We start from the raw sequence: 19,808 nt of genomic DNA on the forward strand, positions 1-19,808 counted from the left end.
TCTCTCTCTTTTCTTAGATGGACATTTAGTTATAAAAAGTTTTGATAGTCTTAAGTAAAGATTAATAATTTTGTTTAGCACATCCTTGTAGACCACTACTTTCTATTGTTTGTGTGAATGAAGTGTCTATGAAGTGTCCTAAATTAACAAAAACTATAAATGACTATAAATTTGATTTTCACTTCATTTATTAAACTGTAATACACCTCTCATTTATGTCTTTTCACCGTGGTTTTGTATATATGAGTACCCAATTATGCATCTTCATTTTTCCAGCCACTTAAAGTTAAGTTATACATAAAGTGAAAAAATAAAATATTTTCAGACCTACAGGTGTTTGAAACTAGGTTTTGGATATATTATCCAGACAAGAACAAAATTAGAAACTAAGAATCTGAGTTTGAGAGTGCTTGAGAGTGCTGTAAACCTTGAGTAGGAAAGAATAAAAAGGGTTCCCCCCCTTTTTTTGTTTTTCTAGCAACGTGGCTTAGGTTTGGAATGTAAATAGTGTGATCAACACTTTTAAGAAAATGTGCTTTGCAATTACATAGGGGTTGCGTGGTGTCTTTAAAGCTCATACCTGAGAGCAGTCTTACTACGCAATGTTTCAGCACTACGGACAGCGCACAGCCCCAGCTTCTCCAAAAGGGAGGGGATTTCAGTTCGATTTACGTAGAAGGGAAAACAAGACGAGTGAGGAATAATAACTCCAGTAGACGCTTGCCGTCCCCAGTTAAATCAGATTCTCTTGCACTCCGGTCTTTCCGTGATCAGATGAGAAGCAACACGTAAGAATTTAACGCTTACTTTTTTCTATCGAGACTGCGGTCACTGAGGTCAGCAAAACGCGAATGGCACAACTGTCAGTGCAGCGAGGAGGGAAACGAGGGTCTTAACAAATTCATTCAATTTTCACTTCCTGGGGAAACCAAGAGGGTGATGGACTCCGATCGCTAATCTGCAGAGCGCACCTCCCCCCCACCCCCCATCTTTTTAGCAGAATGAGGATGAGATAGAGCCTGTTGCTGCCCTGGAAGGCTCCTTTTTTGGGCTCTGGCTCTCACACACACACACACACAGGCGCCCTCACGCATACACACCAGCAACACACAGGCGCCTCCGCGTAAATATTTGCACACTGCACAGCGAAGTCATCCACGCACATTTTCTTGCAGATCCACTCGCGCACACACGCACTTCACTTCGCGTGCCCTCGAGTCCTATCTCACCGACAGCCACAGATATTTACACCCCTAGGCCAGGAAAGCCCTAACGGCAGTGGGTCCCTGCAGACTCCCAGGGATACGCCTTTTACATTGTTGCTGAGCCGATCAGAGAACACAGACAAACCTGCCAACACTAGTCCACTCGCTGGATATCATCTCCATGGCAACAAGCATGGAAGGTGAGACACCGCTGCAGCCTGCGAAGTAACTTTCTCCCCCTGCATTAACTGACAGGGTTCCAATGCAGGTCCAGATAAGAAGCATGTTCTCATTCTCTTGTTTTTCTAAAGCTTGGGAGTGGGAAAGGAGGAGGGGCGGGCCCGGGCTGGGGAGGGAGTCTGCAGTTTTGGTGAGTTAAAATTCGAAAGGAGAGGCTCCAATTTCCCTGCTGCTGCTGCTGCTGTTGTTGCTTATGCCAAAGGAAAGAAATAAATAAAAATAAAAAGGATGTGCTGTGTGTACTGTCAGATTGCTGATGATTTTCCTAAAATGTTTGCTAGGAGGTTTCAGTCCTTTACTATGTCCAAAGAAAACTGGAGACAAATAAGGCAGAATGACAATGACAGTCTCCATTTCTCTAATGATGAGACATTTTGAGAATTTCCAGACCAGATTTACAGACCTTTGGGATGAAGGACTGTTAGAATGAGTCCTTGAGGAGCTATGGAAAAATTCTCTGAAGGGAATTCTCTTTAAGGGTAAAATTTGAAAGGCTGGGGGAGGATTGTAGCAGATTTCAAGGTTTGGGATACCTGGCAAGGCCTGAAATGCATGCACTTCATCATAAGGAAGACATCTGGGTTTGTAATTTAAGATTTCTTTTGATTCCAACACAATTCATTTCTTATGATTAGCTGGCTCTATGTAGATAAGTCCTTATTTATTATCTTTTCCTTTGTTGTTTTAAAAGGCTATAATAAGGTTCATATTTAATGTGGGGTTTGTATGTTTATGAGAGGAATTTTTTAGTTGGGGACATATTATATTTCCCATTTTATGAAATGTGAATGTTCATATAATTAACATTAGAGATTATTGCATCTAATTACTACAATAAAAATATTCTTCACCCAGAATTTTATACTCCACTACAATATTTGCTACTCCAGATTTGCTGTTTGGAATACCACTTATAGGTAAACAAGAAGGGGAAAACCTGTTGATTAAAAGAAAATATAGGAAGTTGTCTTTAATGACTCTATGTTTTAGTATTGGTTTCTGCAATTTCATATTATGCATGCAAACTAAATACATTTTTCTCAAAAATCACATTTCTTATCTCTAATCAGTAAGCTTATTTTATAGAAAAAAACAAACATCATACACAGCACAATATATATGAAAAGCTACATAATTAGGTGTAAAATTTTTGTCAGCCCCAATTCACTACTCACAATGATATGATTTATATGACTGATCACAGAAAGATTTGGTTTATTCATTTATTGTTTACTAGCTGCAAAGCAACTAAATGATGTTTGGGATTTTTAGTACCTATAGGTATAACCTTGGTCTAATCCAGTGACTTCCCAGAATTTAGTAATCTCATTTCCTGTTAAATATAGTTAAAGATAGGAGGTGCTTTAGGCTTACTTTCTCATTTCTAAAGTATCTAAACATATCTTGAGACAAATCGTATTTATTACAAAGTGATGCTTAAAACTTTAATCAGAACCCACACAGATCCAGGTAATTCAACTATGCAGTGTGATAATTTTACAAATAATTTTATCAACATAAAATGTGACATTCTACTCTTAAAATTTTTCCAGCTATTTTTTTTCCTTACAGGCTCTTTTAGTTTGTGGTTTTGAAAACTCTATGGTCTGAATTTTTGTCAAGTTTCTTTCATTTTCTATCTCCCAGTAAGCAAGATATTAACATGATGTATTTACTTTAAATTGGGCATTAAAATGTCTGCTGTATAGAACCCACTGACTTTCTATTTACCTATATCATGCAGAAATTAGAGGATGTAATAAATTCATATTTCCACAGTTACTGAGTAATTTTAAAATTTTAGTTATGAAGAGGGAAATTATTGTAACTGAAGATTTCTATTTAGTCTTAGCAACATTTTGTTAATTAGCAAGACTTTTATATATATTGTACTCTATATCAATCTATAAAGGTATAAATATCATTCTTAGCAGTATATCAAAAACTATGTGAGGGGAAACTTTACAAGTGTAAATAAAATGGAGAACTTGAATAGATAATTAGAAATTTAGGCCTAAAATGCTGATATTTTAATTGCTACATATATGGCAAGAGCATCATCTTTGCTGAATAGGTTGTTAAGCAATTACAGAACTGTGAAAATAAAGCAAATTTGATTTATTCCTTCTTTAGTTTATGTGTGTGATTCAAGGTATTAAACTAAAGGTCTCGCATTTTTGAGTCATGTACTCTACCCCATAACTACGTAAGTCTCAGGCCCATTAGCTTTTATTTATATAATTATGCAATTTATTTACATGATTATATAATTTATTTACACAATTATATATACAAAGCCTGGTAGCAATGGATGTTTTTGTTCTGTTTCCTCTCTTTTTGTTTTGTTTTGCTTTGTTTTGGTTCTATTTCAGGACCTCATGCATGTCAGGCTCCACATCTGGACCACATTCTCAGCCCCAGATTTCATCCAACCTTTGAATATTGTCCAGTCAGGTTTTCTCCTTGACCTATGGTTTGTTTTCATCTTTAATATAACGTCAATATTAAGGTATACATAAAAGTTTAAGTTCTTTTTAAGATGTTGTGGCCAGAGATATAGCACAGTGGCTAAAATGTTTGCCTTGTTTGCAGCCCACCTTGCATATTGTTCTTTGAGCAATGCCAGGAGTGATTCCTGAGCAGAGGACCAGGTGCAGCCATGAGCATTGCTGGGCATGGCCCCAAAAGCAAAAACCAAGCAAACGAACAGCAATACAAAACCTTTAAAACAAAAGGATGTTAATGGAACCTCTATTCCCTTTTTGTGGGTGGGGAGGGTCACACCCGGCGATGCACAGGGGTTACTCTTGGCTTTGCACCCAGGAATTATTCCTGATGGTGCTCAGGGTAATATATGAGATGCTGGGAATTGAACCTGGGTTGACCGCGTGCAAGGCAAACACCCTACCCACTGTGCTATAGCTCCAGTCCCAGAAGCTCTATTCTATTTAGAGTTTTTCTAAACGTTTGGATAGAAAGTTGGTTCTCTGGTTTTATTGAAACTATATATGCATGGAAAGTATGATTAACAATATTGTAAATCTAGGCATCTTGATTAAAAAATGGTTAAAAGATTTTTAAAAAGAAAAATATCAGGTTTTTTTTTGAATCCTTAAGTTTATTCACTTGACTCTACTAAAACCTGAAAACAGGGCCAGAGAGATGGCTCAGAGGACTAGAGCATATACTTTCCATGTAGGATCTCTGCATCCAATCCCCGCCACCGAATTACCATAATTCCTGAGCATCACTGGGAGTGGCCCTAAAAACAAAAACTAAAAAATTGAAAACTTAACATAAAACTGTCTTATTACTAAAGTAATTTGTCAAATGACCTACACTCCTGTACTTTGAACTTGGGGTGGAGGTCTTCTCAGAAGTGCTGGGGCCACAGTGCTGGGGGGCCATGCGGTGTTGGGTCTCGAACCTGAATCCTCTGCATGCCAAGCATGTGTGCATGACCTTTGAACTCTCTCTATCTCTGGCCTGCATGTTTAAAATCTGCAAGGATAACTTCCTTTCTGTTGTTTCTCCTTTATCCCCAGAATCACTCATAATTCTGATCACACCTTATGTTATCCACTAGCAGATTCTGTTTTCTTGTTATGCAAGAGGCATTATTTGAGAAACAAACCTAGGTTTGGCCTATCATTGATTATTTGTAATAACGGCAAATAAAGTTTTAACAGATTTACAACAAAAATGCCCTCCAAATTTATCCAGAACAATTTGATCTGGATTCCTCTGGATTAATACTTTTATAATTTGGATATGGCTACTGTCTTCCCCTTTCTGGGAAAAAATGAGATCCTTCTTTCCTTCCTGCCTGCCTGCCTGCCTTCCTTTGTTCCTTCTCTCTGTTTGCCTCTCTCTCTATCTCTCTCCTTCTCCCTCTCTCTTTCTCTCCCTCTCTCTTTCTCCCTCCCTTCCTCCCTTTCTCTCTCTCCCACCCCCCCCCCCTTTCTTTCCTTTGTGAGCTGAGGACTGAATCCAGGGATGCCTTACACAAGAAAGGCAAGTACTCTGCAGCTGAGCTACATCCCTGGCTTTTCTTTTTTTCCATTTTGATAATAATGATAATGACAACGACAATGACAATGACAATGACAATGACGATGACGATGATGATGATGATGATGATAATGATGATGATGATGATTTTTGGCCACATCTAGGGTTGCTTCAGGGAAACTCCTGGTGCAATGCTCTGGAACTGCTTCTGTGCTTGGGAGATGGTACAGTGCTAGGGATCAAACCAAAGCTTCCAGCATGCAAAGTGTGCTTCAGCCCATTAAGCTATATCCCCTTCCCCTCAACAATTGTCTCCTTCTCTTAAAGGAGTTTAAAAATGCATCTGTATACTGAATTCTCTACATTCTTGATTTTTTTTTCTACACAAACGTGATTTGGCAAAAATAGTACAGTAGACGTTCTACCCTACTAGCAATTTTTGCTGAGCCAAATGAATGTCTTTTAAATACCACTGCTTGAATGTGAACTATGTGTCAAGTATGAAAACTACAAATTCACTGAATCCAGAACTAAACTTTGTTTACTCTCCTAATTTCCACATTATAATTTCTTTACATTTTTTCAATTAAAGAACCATCTTCACACTTGTCCAGGCTTTATAGAGTGGAGTCATCTTTCAAGTTTCTCTTCTTATGGCTCATGACATCACAGTTGCCAAATCTCATACCTCATATCTATGTAGACATATTTTCAAACCAGTAACATCTTTCACACATCTATTTCCTAGTTCAGGTTCTTATTGCTTCTCATAGAAACCTTCTCTTTTCCACAATGCTACTTCCTTGGAATTTGCATTGACCATTATCAAGTCACTTGGCTTTAGAAAAATAAATTTTAAACTTTTTGTCTGCCTGGCAAACAAGTTATGTCATATTTTGATTCTATCTTACCTCTCCAATATTTTGTTTCCTACGTTTCTCTTTGCTTGGGCCAGATTGCTCATTTTCTCTGAACAAATCCATCATCTCTCTGTCTTCATATTTATTTTCATGATGTTTCCTTCTTTACATATCTAAATCCTCTTTTAAGTCTCAGTTCAGATATATTCACTTAAAAGAGTTTGGATCAGAGCAATAGTATAGTGAGTAAGGCACTTACCTTGCAACTGGCCAACCCATGTTCAGTACTTGGCACAACACATGGTCCCCCTAGCCCACCAGGAATGGTTTCTGAGTGCAGAGCCAGGAATATGCCCCAAGCACCACTGGTCACAGTCTCAAAAAATAAAACTACCACCACCAAAAAACCAATAAAGAACAAAAAATTTTTGATTCCCCAAATATGTAAAGTCTCTATTTCTTCTAAAGTTAATCATCATCTTTAAATCATTTTTAAAAAGATATTAAGGATAATATTCTTAACCCTATAAAATTGTTGTGAAGATTAAATAAAATACTATGTAAAGCCACACTTGCAGAAATGTGGTAAATACTAAATAGTCATTGTTTCCTTTTGCCTTATATTATTATATAATAATAATATATAATATATATTATATAATATATAAGAGTTCCCACCAACTGGGAACTCTTTGGTACTATTGCGGCAACATGGGAAGATGCCATTGTTGACAACATTGACGAGGAATACGATCGACTGGTTCAGCACCTCCATGAATGTGCGAGGAACGCCAAGAGAGAGATAGCCACAAAAAGTCGCCTATCTTCGAAAACTCTTGAGCTAATTCGCCAGCGTGGTTTGGCGCATGCCTCAGGCAACCGCAAGCTAACGTCCGAGCTTGCAAAGCAGTGCAGAGATGCGATCAAGGAAGACCTCAAAGAGAGAAGAGCAGAAGTACTGGTAGATGCGGCAGAAGCCGGGAAAAGTATTCGTAATGCCCGCCTGTCCTTCGCCAACTATAAGACCAAGATGACTGCCCTCCGACGTCCTGATGGATCCATCACATCCTCCAGAATGGCAATGGAGAAGATTATCCATGACTTCTACTCAAATCTCTTCGATAGCCATGTCCACTTGCCGACATACCAAATTCCACAGGATGGGTATGTCGTTCCTAACGTTCTCCCTTCCGAAATCCAACACGCCATTTCGTCGGTAAAGAAGCAAACAGCACCCGGCCCAGACAAGGTCAGACCTGAACACCTGAAGAACCTGCCGTCAGTACTCATCAATACACTGGCTCGGCTCTTCACTCGCTACCTGTCTGAATGCAAGGTTCCGTCCCAATGGAAAACCAGCAGGACCGTACTACTTTTCAAGAAGGGAGACATCCATGACATTGGCAACTATCGCCCGATCTGCCTATTGTCTGTCATCTACAAGCTGTTCACTCGAGTCATCCTGAATAGGATTGGCAGAACACTAGATGAAGGACAACCATGCGAGCAAGCCGGGTTCCGCAAAGGATTCAGCACCATCGACCATATCCACACGGTAACCAAGCTCATTGAGGTTTCTCGGGAGTTCAAGATGCCGCTCTGCTTAACGTTCATTGATTTAAAGAAGGCCTTTGATTCTGTTGAGACGGAAGCGGTCATTGAAGCCCTAGCCAATCAGGGCATTCAAGCCCAATACATCAGGATCCTCCGTGAGCTGTATTGCGGATTCATTACCAGGATCTCACCATTCTACAAAGAAGTGATCGTTGATGTCAAGAGAGGGGTGCGGCAGGGTGATACCATTTCACCGAAACTCTTCAGTGCCACCTTCGAGAACATCATGCGACGACTGGAATGGGAAGGAATGGGAGTGAAGATAGATGGTCGGCAACTACACCACCTCCGCTTTGCTGATGACATTGTTTTAATAACACCAAACATCAGCCAAGCGGCACAAATGCTGGCCGACTTTGACCGTGAGTGTGGAAAGGTAGGACTACAGCTGAATCTTACGAAGACAATGTTTATGAGAAACAGCCTTGTTCCTGACGCCCCATTCGCTCTCAATGGAACGACCATCTCCGAATGCAACAGCTATGTGTACCTAGGTCGAGAGGTCAACATGACAAATGACCTGGCACCCGAGCTGCGCAGGAGGAAGAGAGCGGCTTGGAACGCCTTCAAGAACGTCGAAGAAATAGCTAAGAGGACGAAGAACCTCCGGCTCCGGGCACATCTCTTTGATTCCACTGTTCTTCCTGCATTAACATATGCCTCAGAGACCTGGGCCCTACGCAAACAAGATGAGAACGCCATTCAGGTCTCCCAAAGAAGAATAGAAAGAGCTATGCTTGGAATATCACGTTTCACTCAAATGAGAGAACGAATCCAGAGTTCTGACATCCGTCGACGATCAAGGATCAGGGACGCTGTCTCATTTACCAAGGTGTCGAAAATCAGATGGGCTGGTCACGTAATGAGATTTAAAGACGACCGCTGGACTAGAGCTGTTACTGATTGGATTCCACGGGATGTCAAGAGACCGCGTGGCCGCCCACCTACCAGATGGTCAGACTTCTTTGTCAAGATCATGAACGATCGGTTTGAGGCCCTCCATGTTCCCGGAGCGAAGAGATGCCATTGGGCTACACTAGCACGCGACAGGGACAAATGGAGACGTTACTGGCGCCCGCTCGAGCAAATCGACGACTAACGGGAAGTTAAGTGATAAGTGATAGACGCCTACGTTGTTTCATTCTTGATTGTGCCTGGATCTGAAACTGAATCTCTTAGGTCCAGAGATCCTTGACTACTAGAACATAGTAACTACTGAAAAAACACTTATGGATAAAATTACATAATATAAATATTTAAGGTGTGACCAATTTATGCTAATAGTGTTATTACTTTTGATCATTTGCACACTATTAAATCTAAGGATTTTCTTATTTATGCAACCACTTTACTTTTTTATTTATAACCACTTTTGATTAACTGTGACATGCATATATATTTCATACAAACTTCTAAATCAAGTATTATACATCTGGTGTTGGTATATATATTTTCTGATCATTTAAATACAGGAAATTAAATAGCATTTCTATTCAACTTTATGCTCTGGTTTCATTCAAAACTCTTATAATCAGGTTGCCTTAAATTATGGTATTGTGTCCTTCTCATTGAAGTTTCATCTCAGCTTTGTTTTCTTGGTTTTGTTTGTTTGGCATTAGGTTTGGGGTCAACACCTTGTAATGACCAGGGTTTACTACTGGCTTATGCTCAGGAATGGTTCCTGGCAGTGCTCAGGGGACCATTTGTGGTGTCAGAGATTGAATTCATGTTGACCACAAGTAAGACAAGTACTTTACCTGATGAACTCCCTCTCTGGATCTTTATTCCAGCTTTGTGATAAATTTAATAATAATCACTCAATATTTTTTTAATTTTTATTAGTGAAACACTATGAGTTACAGTTGTAGACTTACAAATTTTTGTGCTTGGGTTTCAATTACACAATGATCAAATACCCATCCCTCCACCAGTGCCCATTTTCCACCACCATGGATTCCAGTATCCCTACCACACCATATCTCCCCCATCCCAGTCTGCCTCTGTGGCAGGGCATTCCCTTTTGTTCTCTCTCTCAAAAAACCTGAGTGCCCGAGAACAGATGACTGGTTAAAGAAACTTTGGTACATTTACACAATGGAATACTATGTAGCTGTTAGAAATGATGAAGTCATGAAGTTTACATACAAGTGGTACTACATGAAAGTATCATGTTAAGCAAAATCAGTCAGAAAGAGAGGGACAGACATAGAAAGATTGCATTCATCTGGGTAACATAAAGTAAGAAAATAGGAGACTAACACCCAAGAATAGCAGAGATTAGTACCAGGAATTTTACTCCATGGCTTGGAGGTCAGCCACACATGCTGGGGGAAAAGGCAGCTCAGACAGAGAAGGGAGCACCAAATAAAGGGTGCTGGGAGGATCCTCCCAGTATGGGAGAAGCATGCTGAAAGTAGACTATAGACCAAACATGATTGCCACTCAATTCCTCTTTTGCAAACCACTTCAATAATTTAAACCTACTCACTTAAGACTTTTGGCTATTAATGAATCTAATACAAAAGTAGGAAATATTTCTACTTTGAATTAACTGCTAAATTTTTATTTCTAACTTCAAGAGAGATTTCTTAAAGTTTTCGTTTGTTTCAAACAAATGCATTTTTCATGTTTTCTGGATGCTTAAAGCATATTTTTAAAAACCAGAGAGTCATTCACCAAAAATCATATTCTACAATTGGTTAATTAAATTTTAATTTTTACTGGGATCAGTGGTGGTGGAAAACGGGCACTAGTGGAGGGATGGGTACTCGAACATTGTATAACTGAAACCCAAGCACAAAAGTTTGTAAGTCTATAACTGTACCTCATGGTGATTCACTAATAAAATTTTTTTTAAGTTTTTAATTTTTATTAAATACCCTATAATGGACCTCGAGAGCTTGTTTGGAGGTTCTAGCAGGGGAGCGTAGATAGTCGTATATATACCCTCAACCGAAGACCGGTCCAGTCAGTCTCTTTTCAGGGAAGGCTGTTCTCTTAGACTAAGTGCACAGCTTCAGAAGGGATGCACATGGAGTGGTGAGGGAGGAAGGGGACACCCCCCTAGCCAGCCAGCTCAGCCGAATCAACCCTGGAGATCAATAGGGTGACAGATGTCGCAGACAGATAGCACAGTGGTAGGGTGTTTGCCTTGCATGTGGCCGGCCCGGCTGAACTGGGTTCGATTCCTCCATCCCTCTCGGAGAGCCAGGCAAGCTACCGAGAGTATCTCCATATGCCAAACACATTAACAACAAGTCTCACAACGGAGACGTTACTGGGCCCGCTCAGCAAATTGACAAACAACGGGAGGACAGTGCAGCAGTGCTACCCTATAATATGGAACTATGGTAACTGCTTGAAAGAAGGTGTTTTTCCAATGAGATATAATACAGCTCTAAGAAAAAATTGAATCATGCGGTTTGGGGAAATATGGATGGGACTGCAAAACATGTTACAATGAAATAAATCAGAGGGAGAGCAAATACCAGATGATCTGACCCATCTGTGGTATACAGAGAGACAAAATAGGGAATCCAGCATTGAACAGTTGCAAACCCTTGGTGTTGAATTACACAGTGAAAAGATTTGTAAGGAGAAAGTGAAGGTTGAAACAAAGGTTCCAGGACACTGGAGGAGGGTTGTGGAAATTTTGGGGTGAGGGATTACAGTAATTTTTGCATCAATACTACAAATTTAAACATTATAGCCATATTACCTAAACTATAAATTTTTTTGCTCTTTTGATCATACCTGGTGATGCACGGGGGCTACTCTTGGCTCAGCACTCAGGAATTACCCCTGGCGTTGCTGAGGGGACCATATGAGATGCTGGGAATCGAACCCCAGTTGGCCGTGTGTAAGGCCAATGCCCTACCCGCTGTGCTATTGCTCCAGCCCCACCTAAACTATAATTCAAAATATTTTAAAGAAAAGAGTGGGTGTTTTTCCATTTAAAGTAATAAGTGACTCATTAATAGCTAGTCTATAATAAGAAAAGATGACTTTGTATCTGTTAGACAAATTGTAATATAAGAAGTTTTACATTTCTTTTAAGATAACTTATTTCAATTTAATGGGGGGGGGGAAGTATTGTGCCTTATTTCTACACCCAGGAAATTTGTTTCTGTATTTGGTCAGCTGATGGTTTTGAATAAGAATAGCAGAGTGCAGTAGATTATGTGTTGGCCACGAACCCACAGACACATTCTGGAAGGACCAGTTATATGCAATCCCATGACTGTGCCATTGCCATCATTGTAACTTTTAAAACATCTAAATAAATTAAACTACTATTTTAACTAAATCAGTTCAGGCTATTTCTACATGGTGGCAATATGAGCTATTTGGGGGAAGAAAAAGAAAAAGAAAAAGAAAAGACAGGTCATTAAAACTGTTCCAGTTTTGTTTATTTATTTTGTTTTTTAAATTCTGTGACAGCAACTGTTGAATTCCTGAGAAACTATGAGCCAGACTTCAGTGTGCAGAGCTTTTATTGTGTTGAGCTCACCACAAATGGAGGAGGAAGAATAATTGGGCAGAATTTGAGCTGAGGTGTGAGTTCAAAAGCTTCAGTTTACCCCTGGGAACCTTAGAGCTCCCATAGTTTCAGAGTTTCAAAACAGTTCAGAGCTGTATCCATTCCAGTCAAGATGGCCCTGGCTGTCACTGAAAACCTCTGCCCTGTGAGGGGGCTGTTTCCTGGACTGAGGCAGCTCTCTGATGGTAAGGAATCCGTGAAGGGCAAGAACAAATGAAGCCTGTTGGTTGGCAGCACTCCCAGCTACTGGGCAACAAGTCCTTCATTGATGAGAATCTGTGGAGCACAGCACAGTGTCCACCAATAAATCAGGTTTATTGTCTTCTCTTAGCCACAGGTTTCCTGAAATATTCAAATGTTACTGCCCAGCAGGGTTATGGTTCTGAGGAAGGGCAGAAAAAAAATCCAGCAGGGGATTTGGCTGAATCAATGTCACGACTCGGCATGTCAGTTATATGACAAATGTTTAATACAGCATCTCTATTTAGAAACATCCTGGTTGGTTGGATTTTTTTATTTTGTTTTGTTTTGTTTATCTTTTTTATCTTTTGCAGTTTCTCCATCCATCCAACAGAGAATCAGAATGTATATAGATCTCGACCAAATAGTTTTTGTTCCAGAGAGATAGTTCAGTGGGTGGGGGGCTTGCCTTAAATGTGCCAACTGGATCCTATCCCTAACATCCCACATAGTACCCCATGCCTGCCAGGAGTGATTTTTGAGAGCACAGCCAAGTTTAATCCTGAGTACTGCTGGTAATTACCAAAAAATGTTTAAAAATTTTGTAATTGATGAAAATAATAATATTAGAAAGTCTTAAAGTTCTAAAGTAAGTAAACATTTTAGTCCAATTTCCTATGCCTTCAACAGGACAAATAACATGAAAACACAATCTTTAAAAATGTTCTGAGCTACTTTAAGTAATACTAAAATTTAAAGAAATAATAAAATATTTTCACTATACCATACTTAATGAGGCAGAAAAAATAAAGTGGTGGAAGTTCAACAGGGTTTAAAGGAATACATTTTTCTTTATTAAGCAAAAATGTCAAATATACATCATATATGAGAAAATGGAATATTTATGTAACTTAGGGTTTAGAGATAGAACTCATAATCCCATCATGAAAAAAAATGTTGTTTGATATTGCATGTTGTGTCAGTGGCAAACAATTTTGAAAGCAAAAAATCGTATTCTTTTTAATTTCTTCCTTTTTCCACTCTTTACTGCTCATTCCTGTTCTCTCTTTTGCCAAAAGTTAGAAAATTTAAAAAGTCTAAAGTATTTTGAACTGGAGAGATAATACAATGGGGAGGGCATTTGCCTTGCATCTGACCAAGTAGGTTGGATACCCAATACTTCCAGTGGTCCCTGAGCCCCACCAGGAGTGATGTCTGAGTTGCAGAGCCAAGAGTAAGTCCTGAGAACCACCAGGTATGCTCCTCTCACCTGCCAAAGTCTAAATCAGTCATCTTGACAAATACATTTCTTCAAATTATCAGAAGGAACAAAAAAATACCAAAAGCATATAATTAGTAATTATCAAATGGCAAGCTATTTGAGGACATTCTTCTCAAAAATGTTGGCTGTGGTTTAGTGATCATTTGATTTAATTCATTGATTCTAAATTTTAGGAATTTTTTAAAAAAATTTTATTAGTGAAACACCATGAGGTACAGTTATGGTCTTACAAATTTTTGTGCTTGGGTTTCAATTATACAATGATCAAGTACCCATCCCTCCACCAGCACCCATCCTCCACCACCACGGGTCCCAGCATCCCTCCCACCCCCACCCCCCCATCCACCCTGCCTCTGTGGCAGGGCATTCCCCCTTGTTCTCTCTCTCTTCTTTTGGGTCCTGTGTTTTGCAAGAGAGGCATTGAGTGGCAGTCATGTTTGGTCTATAGTCTACTTTCAGCATGCTTCTCCCACCCTGGGAGGATCCTCACAACACCCTTTATTTGGTGCTCTCTTCTCTATCTGAGCTTCCTTTTCCCCTAGCACGTGTGGCTGGCCTCCAAGTCATGGAGCAAAATTCCTGGTACTATTCTCAGCTACTCCTGGACCTTAGTCTCTCATTTTGTTGCTTTATGTTCCCCAGATGAATGCAATCTTTCTGTGTCTATCCCGCTCTTTCTGACTCATTTTGCTTAACATGATACTTTCCATATAGTACCACTTGTATGTAAATTTCATGACTTCAACTTTTCTAACGGCTACATAGTATTCCATTGTGTAAATGTACCAAAGTCTCTTTAACCAGTCATCTGTTCTGGGGCACTCAGGTTATTTCCAGATTCTGACTATTGTAAAGAGTGCTGCAATGAACAAACAAGTGCAGATGTCACTTCGACTATACTTTTTTGCCTCTCTGGGATATATTCCCAGGAGTGGTATTGCTGGGTCAAATGGGAGCTCAATTTCTAATTTTTTGAGAATCGTCCATACTATTTTCCAAAAGGGCTGAACCAGTCGGCATTCCCATCAGCAGTGAAGGAGGGTCCCTTTCTCGCCACATCCGAACAGTAAGACACCAAGTGTCTGTTTTTGCTTCCATTCAACATTATAATTCCTAAATGCATTGTTGGGCTTTGGAATTTCAATACATTATAAATTTTGGAGTAGAAATTTAGATAAAAGGGACTGGGGAATTTACCTTGCAACTGGAATTATGTAGAGAACATGCTGCTTAACTTGAATCTTCTGTTTACTGAGCGTGTTTTGAGAGTTAGTAGCAATGATAGTGAGTTGGTTAATGGCCCACAACTATGATTGTTTGTTACTTGTTAGCGACTATGTTGGGTACTTCTCTTACTGATGAAATTGTTAAAAATGCAACACATACACACACCTTAACATTTAGTTTATGAAGTGGGAGTGCAAAAGAAAATACAGGTACATAAATATGAAACAGGGGGAGTGGAGAAGGGACATATTTATAAAGGTCATAATTTTTAGACAAAGGGCAATGGTGATAGACCTTAAACATGAGTATTTATGACTATCTATACATTTCAAAATGAAATGTAAATAGATGAAAATCCAAGTCAAAGAACCAAGGACTTAATCATCTTTTGGTGTCCTCTGAATGCTGATTTTCCTACTTGAATTTACATTTATAATCCACAGCACAGTCAAATTTGTCCAGGATGGACAATTTTGTAATTACTATAGTAGAGGTAGCATCTCCAACACTAATTTTCTTCACATCCATACATGATGATGTGTTCCAACAGCTTTTGCGAATTAAATGATGAGGTTTTGAAAAATGCCAGCTTTCATAACCTATTACCTGATCGATATCATACACAGGAAAAACTAAATGGAATCTAATTTTGTTTCCAGGCCAAGAGGTGACTCCAGCAAGATTTCTAAAGGGTCACAAGGATGTGACAGAGAATAATGAATAGTCCCTACTGTGGCAACTCTTCAGCTAAGATGAGTGTCAACGAAGTATCAGCTTTCTCATTGACTCTGGAACAAAAAACTGGTTTTGCTTTTGTGGGGATTTTGTGTATCTTCCTGGGACTTCTTATTATTCGATGCTTCAAAATCTTGCTTGATCCTTATAGCAGCATGCCTTCTTCTACATGGGAAGATGAAGTTGAAGAATTTGATAAAGGGACATTTGAATATGCACTTGCCTGAGAGCACAAGCTTTATCATTTTTTTAGGGCTATACCACTGGGACACATGGTGGAATGAATGACAATGACCTTGAGTGCGCTGGAGAGAGGCTTGCTTTATTCAATGAATTCAAAAAATGTGTGTGGTTGATTCAGTCACCATTTGCCATGTTGCACTGTATAAGTAATAAACTATTGCTGGCATTCTTCATTTTCCTTTGTTCCTACATCAAGATTCCTACAGATGAGAGAATAAGGTCTGCTCCAACCATATGTAGCACCTTTATTATAATCTCTAACATCTGCTTTGAATCTCTGCTTTCACTTTTTTGTAAATGAGCTATGTTGTATTCTTCCTGCTCTTTTCTGTCCTTCAGACATTTTCAGTTCAATGTTCAGACATTTTCCCCACATTCCTAATTCTAACTGCCTCTACTGAAATTAGGTATTTAAGACATAAAAGACCCACAGATCAGTGAATAAATGGAAATGGCTTTTCCTATGAAAAGTCACTGGCCAGATATGGTCACAAGTGAAAAAAACATCTCATCCACAGATAACCCAGATATTCATTGCTGTAGACCCTAAAGCACATGCATTTCACAATGATCTCAGTTGTCTAAATCTTCTTCTAGAATATCTTCTAGTAAAAGTCCTTATATTGGATTGAAACGCAGAATTTGATTTTTTACTGATACTCTCTCTTACTCACTTCCTATAATTAGTATTTTTTTTAAGTTGAATGACTCTGTACATTACCAGCAACAAAAAGAGCAGGTTTTTTTTTTCTCTTCCAGGAATAGAACTATGCAGTGGAGATTATCTCATGTCCCAATATTATCACTCTAGAGAATGACTATGCAGTAAACTAAAGATTCCTTGCGTATAAATATCCTGTGGTTTGACTTCAGGACATTTTTTTTTATTAGTGAAGCACCATGAGGTACAGTTGTAGATTTACAAATCTTTGTGCTTGGGTTTTGGTCATACAATGATCAAATACCCATCCCTCCACCAGTGCCCATTTTCCACCACCATGGATAATATCCCCCCCACCCCCCCCCTCCCACCCTGCCTCTGTGGCAGGGCATTCCCCTTTGTTCTCTCTCTGACTTCAGGATATTCTTAGGATCTTAGTAGGTAGAGGAATGCAGGCTTGGATCATCTGATATCCATTTAGTAATTTGGTCCAAGAGCACCGCACTGGAGCCACACTCAACTGGACATCAGAATGATGTATATTCCATGACACTATGCACCTCCTTCATAAGCAAAACTTTTAAAGTAACCAAAATATATGTTAATTACCATATGCTCCATTCATCTTCCAGACAAGATCCATCAAGACTCTTCATCTCTGTGATTAGAATACAACAAGGTCTAATGTTACTTGAACATAAAAGCCCTCCCCGCACAAAACCAGAAGATAAAAACTTATGAATTATTATTTTACAAACTTTTTAGATATCTTCAACATTACCATGATATTATCCCTAATCTCACCAGAGAAGTTCTTTTAACATACAGTGATTTCATCCATAACAGTTATTCATACCTATTGTGTGAAATTGGTTTGGGGATTAGGATAGTGTGATATAACAATGGAAAAAAGAAGTCCATATCTATATTTTCAGAACCAAAATAAAACAATATGAAAATATATACATGCTGATCACAGTTTGACTGCAACACAGAACTTCCATGAGATCATAACAAGTGCCTAGTGTTATAGGTTGATCATCATCTAGTTGCCTCTTCCCAAGAGTTGTGTCAGTAAGGTAAAGGTAAAGGCCCTCCCGTTGATCGTCGATTTGCTCGAGCGGGCCCAGTAACGTCTCCATTGGAGACTTTGTTGTTACTGTGTCTGGCATATCGAATACTCTCGGTAGCTTGCCGGGCTCTCCGAGAGGGGCGGAGGAATCCAACTCGGGTTGGCCATGTTGGCCGCTTGTAAGGCTAACGCCCTACCCGCTGTGCTATCGCTCCAGTGTCAGTAAGAACAGGAGGAAAACAGAAAAGCATGTTCTTTACAGTTCCCCCTTTCCCTTATATATCCTGTCTGAAAGAGCTGAATTAAAATTACCTTTCAAGTTTGGCTTTATGGATGCTGTAATTTCACCCATAGCTCCCTCCCAAACATCTCCCATTTGTCCCTGAAAGACTGAATCCCTGTAGTAGAGAATAATGACTTTCATCTCCCAGGTCAAGAAAAGAGACACAGAATGAAAATGTCTGGTTGATATAAGACCAAGACTTTTAACGTACACCATTTGGTAGTCAGGCCTCAAGGAAAAGAAATTAACTGCTATCAGAGGTAGTCACAGTCTTTGACAATGAAAGAAGGTTAAAGAAATGTGGTCTTCTGCAGTGAGGTAGATTTGAGGGAGCAATTGCAGGGAAGGTCCAAGGTCAACGACTAAAACTTGTTTTGGCTGCCAGCTTCCTAGATTTAAACAACTTGCCCTCCATCTGAATCTGAGATGTGACTAATTCTTATGCTGAAAACTCACATGGCAAATAAAGAACCCTTTGTGGAACAAATGCATCCTAATACTAAAAAAGTGAGTAATGGGTATTTACTTGTAACTCTGTCACTATTTCTAAGTGAGCCACAGGGTATTTTCCTAAATGACTCCATGATCTACCCAACTAAGAGCATCTTAAGGATTTTTATGGGAACTTACATCTTTTCTAATCTAGTATCTGTTTTCCAACATCTTTTTCTCCCTATATTAATAAGAATAGTATCAATCCTAATTCCTAATAATTGTTCCCCCACTCCATCCAAATCTTGTCACCAATTAATTATAAAAAGTTCTGAAAGAGCAAAAGCAAGTGCTAGATAACAATCTGTGCTGCTCTAAATGCCAGACACAAATGAACTCACTTAATCTTTGAGTCCACTCTGCAACAAGATAGGTACCTGTGTTACCCACAACTTCATTAAGATGCAGAGAATTTGAGTAGCTTGCTAGAGCTCACAGAGATAGGACATGGTAGGACTGTGGCGTTGAGTGGAGGGATCTGACTCCAGGCATTTGCTCTTAACTACTATATTCCATCATAAATGTGCTTCTCAGCAACTGAAAAGCAAGCAAAAGGAACTGAAAGGACAAAGATGAATTCAGTCAACCCAATTGAAAATCAAGGACAGAACAGGATCAAAGGAATTTGCTTGTCTTACTGGTGCTACTTAGTCCTCACCATTTCACATTTGAGAAACAACTTTCTCCCTCTACATAAGGCTAAAACAGGTCTCACAAAAACACTCTTTGAAGGGAAGATAAAAATGTCCTTTAACAGTACTGCTGGGAAACTTACCCAGAGCAGTTTGATTGATACTGCTGAAATGTTTTCCCACTAGGTAGAAATATTTTCAATAAGCCATTGATTCCACTCACAATCTGTACAAACAAAAGAGAGTTCAGGAAATATCTACTATATGCAAGATAAAATCATCTCAAATACAATTTTCTAGTTACAAAATACAAAACTGTCTCTGGGGGCCTCTATTTTGCTGCTGTGCTAGTTAATAGGAGGTTATGAGGAAATTAGTGCTATAAGATAACAGGCACAATTTTTAGGCTCGAACAACTGGGGCACTCATTGCCCGTATTTTGTTGGTTGATTGCTCTTGAGCAATTCAACTCCCCTTATGAATTAAAGAAACTTTAATTCCACTCTAAAAGGATTAATGTTTTACTACTAG

The 19,808-nt window shown here is 39.2% G+C and overlaps 1 protein-coding gene across 4 annotated transcripts; it reads left to right on the top strand.

The window, feature by feature from the left end:
• The first annotated feature begins 630 nt into the window (after positions 1 to 630).
• On the top strand, positions 631 to 16,130 carry CTXN2 (cortexin 2). 4 transcript variants are annotated; one of them, XM_056135343.1, is made up of 2 exons: positions 631 to 788; positions 15,819 to 16,130. In XM_056135343.1, the coding sequence occupies exon 2, from the start codon at positions 15,876 to 15,878 to the stop codon at positions 16,119 to 16,121; it is 246 nt and encodes an 81-aa protein (XP_055991318.1). In that variant the 5' UTR covers positions 631 to 788; positions 15,819 to 15,875; the 3' UTR covers positions 16,122 to 16,130. The 4 variants fall into 4 exon arrangements, with proteins under 4 accessions (XP_055991318.1, XP_055991319.1, XP_055991321.1 ...); XM_056135344.1 differs by lacking the exon at positions 631 to 788 and adding an exon at positions 1,301 to 1,405; XM_056135346.1 differs by lacking the exon at positions 631 to 788 and adding an exon at positions 1,407 to 1,473.
• The last annotated feature ends 3,678 nt before the right edge of the window (positions 16,131 to 19,808 follow it).

This window comes from Sorex fumeus, unplaced genomic scaffold (assembly GCF_029834395.1).
Source record: "Sorex fumeus unplaced genomic scaffold, SorFum_2.1 ptg000111l, whole genome shotgun sequence".
NCBI classification, from domain to species: Eukaryota; Metazoa; Chordata; class Mammalia; order Eulipotyphla; family Soricidae; genus Sorex; species Sorex fumeus.

Coding starts and splice junctions, on each gene's coding strand:
- CTXN2 (XM_056135343.1), top strand. CDS start 15,876: ATGAATAGTCCCTACTGTGGCAACTCTTCAGCTAAGATGAGTGTCAAC.